This window comes from Octopus bimaculoides, chromosome 4 (assembly GCF_046866305.1).
Source record: "Octopus bimaculoides isolate indiv1 chromosome 4, ASM4686630v1, whole genome shotgun sequence".
Taxonomy (NCBI): Eukaryota; Metazoa; Mollusca; class Cephalopoda; order Octopoda; family Octopodidae; genus Octopus; species Octopus bimaculoides.
In genome coordinates this window covers 133,897,496-133,907,186 of record NC_142931.1, presented here as the reverse complement: position 1 = coordinate 133,907,186, position 9,691 = coordinate 133,897,496, and the positions used below count along the sequence as shown (strand labels likewise).

At 35.6% G+C, this 9,691-nt stretch overlaps 1 protein-coding gene across 1 annotated transcript in view; it reads right to left on the bottom strand.

Annotated features, from left to right (window-relative positions):
• The window catches only part of LOC106874589 (PR domain zinc finger protein 14-like), a 132,095-nt gene extending 126,258 nt beyond the window's left edge, over positions 1–5,837 (bottom strand). The window contains exons 1-3 of the mRNA XM_089350127.1: positions 5,760–5,837; positions 4,319–4,407; positions 1,334–1,653 (exon numbers count right to left, since the gene is read on the bottom strand). Coding sequence (XP_089206253.1) covers positions 1,334–1,653; positions 4,319–4,407; positions 5,760–5,837 — 487 coding nt within the window. The remainder of the gene's footprint in view (positions 1–1,333; positions 1,654–4,318; positions 4,408–5,759) is intronic.
• Between the last annotated feature and the right edge of the window lie 3,854 nt (positions 5,838–9,691).

The window sequence follows — 9,691 nt, the reverse complement described above, 5'->3', positions numbered from 1 at the left end:
TCTGAGTGCTCTTGATTATATTGCTTTTCTTATAAATTTTCAAATAGTGAATATATTTTGATCTGTTATCAGTTAAGACTATGAATATGATCGGTTAGATTTATGACGATTTTAAAACGAGGCAAATGGAAGAAAATTTACAATTGAAGACATGTTAGACTAATAGAATGTAGCCCGGTTGTGTTAGACAAAAATAAAGGTAAGTTGGGTCATTCACTTTGCTAGACCGAAAGGAATGGAGAAAAGTTAGGTGCCACGGCTGAGTTAGAACGAAAGGAATTCAGAAAGGTTGCGTCCACGACTGTTAGAATCGAAAGAATGGAAGAAGGTAGGTGGAAAGTTGAGTCTTTGACTGTATTAGATAAGAAGAATTGGAGAAAAGTTAAAGCTATGTCTGAGTTAAACCGAAAGAAATGGAGGAAAGTTGGTACTATGGCTGTGTTAAACCGAAGAAAATAAAGGAGAAGGAAGTTTAGCCTATAGCTGTATTAGACTAAAAGGAATAGAGGATCACCCACCAAAAAAACAAAAAACAAAAAAACTCCTCAAAAAACTTGGATCTATGGCTGTGTTGGACCAAAAGAAATGGAGGAAAACTGGTTATTTAAAAATTTTGTCAAACTGAAATGCGTAAAGTGAGGTTTTAGTTGTAAACATCATAGAAAGAAATGGATGAATGAGACTGACGAAAATGGCAATGTAAAACTAAAACAAACCAACAAAAGTTAGCTAAATATAACAAAAAGAAAAATAATATGGGAGTTGTAAATTAGGCTGAAAGGAAAAAATTTGAAGTTCCGTCAGGGAATATATATATATATATATATATATATATATATATATATATATATATATATATATATACACATACACATACACATACATACATACATACATACATACATACATGCATGCATGCATGCATACCTACATACATAAATACATACATACATGCATACATATAATTATGAACAAGGTGAACAGCATTAAATTAAAATGGCCGTTGTCTTGTCAAAGCCGTACTCTTAATTGTCACATGCGTAAGCACAATTCGCGCTTCACTACAAAGGAAACAGCGAATAAAACGTTCATTGGAATTGCAGAACCTTGCTGAGTCGTAGAAAAAAAATCGGTGAACGTAACAGAAATAGCATTAAATTTAAATCGCCACCTGTGTATCATCCTAAAATATATACACAGTACAAGAAGGCATATATTGCGTTTTTAACATAATTATATACCTTCATAGATAAGTATACACAAACACACACACACACACACACACACTATTCAGTGTGGTGTACAATCATGAACCAAAAGCACAAAATCTTACCGTGACTGAGGTCACCAATCCTGAGACCAGAGAGTGCATGTCCTGGATACTTCTCGTTCATTTTGCATTTGGCGTAACCATACAACACCATGTCCACCTCCTCCAGGGTAAATGTGAAGCCGACAAACGGCATAGTCGGTGGTGGAGGAGGAGGTGGAAGCGGCGGTCGTGGCGGCGGTGCATAACGGAGCGGCATGACGGGCGGTGACGTTATAGATGTGACCGGTGAGGCTTGTGTCGCTGTGACGGCTGGAGCCACTGTCGGACTGATACCCATACACATCTGGTTGGTCGACAGACGCAGCCGGTCCATGGGAAAGCTACAAGAAGATATACAGAAAAATGTTTGAAACGTTTGGGACAAATGTTGGGGATTAACTGGAATGGGAAGACAAAAAGAAGAAAGGAATTACAGGGGAGAGAGCTTTCTCAGTTACTTATTTTGTTACGTCGACCCCAGTGCGTAACTGGTATTTAATTTATCGACCCCGAAAGGATGAAAAGCAAAGTCGACCTCAGCAGAATTTGAACTCAGAACGTAAAGACAGACGAAATACCGCAAAGCATTTCGCCCGGCATGCTAATGTTTCTTATTTCTTTATTGCGCACAAGGGGCCAAACATAGAGGGGACAAACAAGGACAGACAAACGGATTAAGTCGATTACGTCGACCCCAGTGCGTAACTGGTACTTAATTTATCGACCCCGAAAGGATGAAAGGCAAAGTCGACCTCGGCGGAATTTGAACTCAGAACGTAACAGCAGACGAAATACCGCTAAGCATTTCGCCCGGCGTGCTAACGTTTCTGCCAGCTCGCCGCCTTTCTCTGTTCCTATTAAGCAAAATATTTTGTACGCAATATAGAGAGTAGGATAAACAAGAAATGGATGTGCTGTGACGCGTATGTTTAAGTTGTTTTTTGGAAAGAGCAAACACGTTCAGTGAATCAGAGACTGTTGTAGTAAAAGGTTCGACAAAGAAGAGGACCAGAAGACGTTGGTGTCATGGATATTAGGGGACTATTTAAAATGAAGAATTTATGTATAAGGATACATAATTTCATCACTGATAAAAAGAATTGTACAGAAATGTTTGAGGAGATAAAGAGTTTATAGCTATACAATAGTACGGAATACATCTATAGATTTTTAGCGAAAACTTTATGTGTAGACAGAGACCCTTTTTTTATGTATTAAATCTCCGTGAAAACGAACGGTCATAGCTCTGATTTCAATCTTGATATTAAACGAATTATTGATTAAACTTCGGTCCCTCTATTGCCAAAAGTTTGTTAAGTTCCTCATTTTTTTCTGTCAATCTTGTTTAGAATTTGAAGTTGGTGAGCTGGAAGAATCGTTGGCACCCTGGGCAAAATTCTTAGCGGCATTTTGTCTCTTTTTACGTTCTGAGTTCAAATTCCGCCGAGGCCGACTTTGCTTTTCATCCAGTTGAGTAATCGACTTACCCACTCCCCCGTACTGCTGGTCTTGTGCAAAAATTTGAAAGCAACGTTGTTTAGGATTTGATTACTGTATTAATCCGATGTCAATTTTGCAGAATTTATTAACGTGTATTTAGGGTTAGAGTCAAGAACTCGAAATGGTCTTTAAGCGTGACATTTGCTTCACGTTGAACTAAATATTTTAATCTTTGATCTGATGTGAGTTTATGAGCTATACTTGTTTTTTTTTCAAAGTTTCAACGTCTCATGTTACCTGTGATCTCGTATTGCACTCTCGTCAACTATAATAACGGAGTGTCATTTGTAATCTGGTGAAATCTTGGGTTCCAGAATATATATCAGTGGTTCCTAACCGTTTCACAAACAAGGACCCTTTTTCTTTAAATGAGTTTTCCCACGGACACCTTTTAATATGCTTATCCTTATGTGTATATATATATGAAATTTCCAATTTAGTTCACGGACCCCCAGTACTACCTTTGTGGACCACAGGTTGGGAACCAAAGATATATATATATATATATATATATATATATATATATATATATATATATATATACACATATTAGTGGGATGACCACTAAGTGGACTATGATTAATCTTTATATTTTGCATCTCTTCGCTTACGTTCTGGTGTTTGCTGAATTTTCTTGAGAACAATATTTTCTTAGTGGTCAGACCATAGGTGGTCTTCTTCTAGCATAATGGATGTCCACTTAGTGGTCATCCCTCTTATATGTATGTAATATAATTTTTCTGAATCTTCAGATTTTTTCAGTTTGCTAGACCACTGGTTTTAAATTGATATTAATCAAATTAATATTCAATTTTTCACCCTTATTATTTAAATTTATATATATATATATATATATATATATATATATATATATATATATATATATATATATATATATATATATATATATAACAATTGCAGCGTGGAAGGTATTTATAAGCCATTTAAGAAACACACAAAAACCGTTAGATTCACTTCAACATTTAAATTTAATTTGCCAAAATATTTTTCGTCACTTTGAGACCGCGACCTGTTTACTGACAAAATTCCGTGCTGTCGCGATCTCAAAGCGACGAAAATATTTTGTCAAATTAAATTTAAATGTTGAAGTGAATCTAACGGTTTTTGTGTGTTTCTTAAATGGCTTATAAACACCTTCCACGCTGCAATTGTTTTCGTTCCAGCACACGATCTCAGATCAGGTCACTTGCTATGCAAGTACATCTCTCTCTCTCTCTCTCTCTCTCTCTATATATATATATATATATATATATATATATATATAATGGGGAGGGTGCATGTGTGTATATATGCATATGTATGGATGTATTTATGTATACATACACATCTATATACATATATATGTATGTATACACCTCCTCCAAAAAATAAAAGAGAAATAAAAAGAAAAAATTCCATTAACCATAACAATATGAACGTCAATAAAAATACCAATAAAAATAAAAAAGAAATAAAAACAACTCCACCGCAACCGCAACTACTAACACACCACCACCACTACTACCACGATCACGATCACGATCACGATCACCATCACCATTACCATCGCTGTATCCACCACCGCCAATAACAGCCTATATCGTTATTTGCAAATTGACTTGCAGGAGTTTATATCTATCGGACGTAAAAAAACATCGACCTGCCTCTTTCGGCTCACTTGATAACGGTGTTTTAATTGGTACGTAACGGGAAAACGTCGTCTGCCGGCGGACAGAGGCTCCCACTTGCAGTTTGTATATCGTCTGTTTTTGCAAAATTGACGGACCAGTTGTATTGTTATGGAAACAGCTCGAAGTAAGAGAGAGAGAGGAAGAAAGAGATAGGTAGACAGACAGAGAGACAGCTAGATAGATAGATAGCTACATAGATAGATAGATAGATAGATAGATAGATAGATAGACAATGTGTGTTTGCAAAAGAACGGGGGAGAAAGGAGGAGAGGAAGAGAATGGGGGAAGAGATGATGAAATAGGATGTTTGAGAAGACCCAACTTCCGCTGGCATAACACTGCTTTACCTTGCTCTAAACCTAACCTCGCTACTTGATTCTTTGTATTTTACACAGATGGCAAGGACTACATGCTACTTCAAGAGACTGGAAGCAGTACACACACACACACACACACACACACACACACACACACACACACACACACACACACACACACACACACACACACACACACACACACACACACACACACACACACACAACACACACACAAATAAACAAATACACACGCTTATACATATATGTATATGGATGTGTTGGTGTATCTGTTGGAAAACATGTCGGGAGAGGGCAGATTATGTTAGAGCTTTAAAAACTGTAGAAGGGAAGGTTCAGTGAAGAGAGGCAGTAAAAAGATGGAGTCGAGGATAACTGTGTTTGTGTTTTGTGTGTGAAAAGGGGAGGGAGGGAGAGAAAGAAAGAGAGAAAGAATAAAACATGTAAATGTTGAGGACAAAGAAGGCGAAGAAGAAGAAGAGGTAGCAGTAGAAAGCGAAGATGGGGAAGGCGAAGAAGAAGAAGAAGAAGAAGAAGAAGAAGAAGAAGAAGAAGAAGAAGAAGAAGAAGAAGAAGAAGAGGGGGAGGAGGAGAAATAAAAAGAAAAGACAGAAGATAGAAGGGGAAGAAGTGGAACAAGACGAAAGATGAGAGTTGGAGAAAGAGGAAGAGGAGGAGGAGGAGGAGATGGAGAAATAAAAAGAAAAGACTTGGAGAAAGAGGAAGAGGAGAGGAAATGTTCTTTGTATTGCAAAAGATTTTGGAATAGAATAGTCGGGAGTAAAAAAACAACAACAATAAAACAGCTAAGCTCAGCATGGAGTACGATAACAAAAAGTTTGGCTGTATAATATTTATAGATACCGAATGTCATGGAAATAAAAATACAAAAAAATGAAACAGGTATGTCTATCATACCGGTGATCTTTTGATCGGTATAGTGTAATTGAGAGTTGTGTACCAGAAATCGGATATCAGACGTTTTGGTACAGCCATTTTGGCGTTGATGATTCGACGCTGACTTATTTGATACAACAACTAAGCTACTGAGAGAGTTTGAAAGCGTTAGAAGTCTTCTTCCTGAGAAGAATACGGGAAGATTTGCAGCGATTTATATATGGAAGATCCTTAAAGGGCTCGCACCACACCTCGATATTGAGAGTTATAGAAATTCCAGGACTGAATGCTGTCGAAAATCAGAATGATTAGGGTGATGAGGATATCCTCAGGAAGACATAATTTTCTGCCTAAATTTTGCAACAGATACATATTTTTCTAATAAATAAATCTTTCATATATGCCAAGGCACTACACTAGTTGACTAAACAGAGTGCAGTGTATTAGTGGAACCAATTATTAGGGGATAAAAAATCCAAATCGACCTAAGTGAGGACTGAACTCAGAATATCAACATCACCAACTAGATACAATGAAATATCAATTGCTACTTTCAGCTATCTCTCATTACCTATCCAGCGTAACAGTTGTTTCAAAGATAAGCATGGAGTCTCAGATTCACAGAATAAAAAATTAAGACATAAGACAATTAGGGACGTAAATGAGGTGAAATGTCTACAACTGGCTTCAACTTGACCTCACTGGAACGTATTCCGTATTCTACTCTACATGTTCTGATAACATAACAATGTCGGCAGACATGTAAAGGAGAGTTACTCAGAACGAGGCTCAATTCAGATGTGTCTTACATATTGCTTTACATCCTGATTTATATCATTATTCCACTCTCATTTAAAGATATTACCACGCAATTTCCGGCTCACTCGATCTAGCAGAGCTGATCAGTTAAAAAATGATTGAAGCAGCCGATACATCCGCTATAGATATAGCCATTATCGTTCTAACTTGTTCGTGATAGATGATAATTCATCAAGATTTGACCATCTTCGGCTTCTGTGTTTGTTTTTCATTAAAATGGAATTTTTGTTACTTTCTGCTGCCTACTTGCAGGAATACCGATAATTACAGAACGGTGCAGAGTCAGTGTGTATCTGTTTGTTTTATCGACCGTAGCTGGGAGGCGCCCTGAAGAGATACACACGCAATGACTACGAATCTAGTACGATATATATGTATGGCAGTATGCTCGTATGTCTGTCTGCGTGCTAGTATACACACACACACACACACACACACACACACACACACACACACACACACACGCGCACGCACGCACGCACACACACACACACACGCACACATATATATGTATGTACTTATGTATGTATATATGTGTGTATAAAAATATATATATATATATATATTTATTTATTTATTTATATATATGTATGTTATGCATGTATGTATGTATATAAGTATATTATATGCATATATGTCTATATGTATGAATGTGGGAATGTGGGAATGTGCGTAAATACAAAATATGGAATACTACTAATACATTTTCTGAGAGATAAAATCGTATCTGCATGTGTGTATTTATGTATGTATGTGTATATGTATTTGTATATGTATGTGTATATATATCTACAAACGCGTGTGTGTATGCATGTTTATGTGTATGTATGTGTATATATATATGTATATATATATATATATATATATATATATATATATATATATATATATATATATATATATATATATATATATATATATATATATATATATATATAAAAAATTTTTTTTTTTATTTATGTGTTTCAGCCAAGTGGCTGCGGTCATGCTGGTGCACCACCGTGATTTTCACGTTCCTCGCATGGCTCTTCTCCCCCACCTGACATGGTCCAATCAAGAGTTTTGATGGCACATCTGGTGTATAAGAGAATTTGACATAGCAGTCCTAAACTGCGTCTCATTACGAGCCATTGGTTCGTCTGGTACCGTGGAGAGGAAAGTGTCAAGTTTTGTCTTGAAGACCTCCTTATCCATGTCTTGCATGTCTCTCAAATGTTTTGGCAGGGCATTGAAGAGCTGAGGTCCTCTGAAACCGAGGCTGCTGCAGTATCTCGTTCTTATGTGAGATGCAGTGGACGGTACCTTTGGCACCATGCAGTGGCGACCCGTGCGGGCATTCCTGTAGTACTTGATGCCAAGTATATATATATATGCATAAACTCTCATACATATACGAATATACATATACATGTATGAGAGACACTATGCATAATATAAAACATTTTTCATGTGAAACATCATAAGCTTCTGTATTATATGAATAAATGTTTTAAGAAAAACATGCATACATATCGCAAGATATATATCCACGGGTATATGTACATGCCTTTGTTATTGTAATATATATATATATATATATATATATATATATATATATATATATATATATATACATATATATATATATAAGCAATGTTAATTCTCTAAATGAAGTATTAACAGTAACTGCACGATAAAGTGGCAATATACTTTACTTTATATATATATATATATATATATATATATATATATATATATATATATTACAGGCGCAGGAGTGGTAAGAAGCTTGCTTCCCAACCACATGATTCGGGATTCAGTCCCACTGCGTGGCACCTTGGGCAAGTGTCCTGTACTATAGCCTCGGGGAGACCAAAGCCTTGTGATTGGATTTGGTTCACGAAAGCTGAAAGAAGCCCGTCGTATATATATATATATATATATATATATATATATATATATATATATATATATATATACATTATTTTCTACTGTAGGAACAAGGCCCGACATTTTTGGGGAGAGGGGGGGGCAGTCGATTAGATCGACCCCAGTACGCAACTGGTGCATAATTTATCGACCCCGAAAGGATGAAAGGCAAAGTTGCTCGGCGTAATTTGAACTCAGAACATAAAGACAGACGAAATACCGCTAAGCATTTCGCACTGCGTGCTAACGTTTCTCACAGCTCGCCGCCTTTTATATATATATGTATATATATATATATATATATATATATATATATATATATATATATATATATATATATATATATATATATATATATATATATATATATATATATATATATATATATATATATATATATATATATATATATATATATATATATATATATATATATATATTTATATATATATATTTATATATATATACAATATATATGGATGTATGTTCTTTTCTTATTCTTTTTAATTTAGAATAAATTCTGACCTACCACCTATTTAATATCAAGGTTGCGAATGATAGCGAAGTCGACCTCAGCGGAATTTGATCTCAGTATGCAAAGACGGATGAATAATAATAATAATGATAATAATGATGATGATGATGATGATGATGATGATGATGATGATGATGATGAAGATGATAAAGATCCTCTGGGACTTTGACTTCCAGACAGACAAGGTGTTAGGCCGGATATGGTAACGTTTAGGAGGAACAAACAAGAGCGCCCGACAATCGAAGTGGCAGTGTTAGAAGATCAACATATCATCATGAAAGAAAGAGAAAAGATTGATAAATATGGAGACCTGAGAATTCAGATCGCGAAGATGTGACGGCTAAGAAAGTCAAACATAAAAGTGGTTCCTGTTGTCATCGGAGCATTGGGTTCAATACCAACCAACCTGAAGAAACATCGGGAAAAATCGGCATTACTTGGAACTGCACACATATTGCGTAAAGTACTGTCTGTCTGAGGTTCCTGTTGTGACTTGACAGACAGTGCAAATCTCCGGTACACACAATACCTTCGCTCCACCACTTCACGATATTGGATACTGTGCGACACTTTCAATAATAATAATAATAATAATAATAATAATAATGATAATAATAATAATAATAATAACAATAACTATAATAATAGTAATAATTGTTTCTTAGGCACAAGATCAGCGGAATATATGACA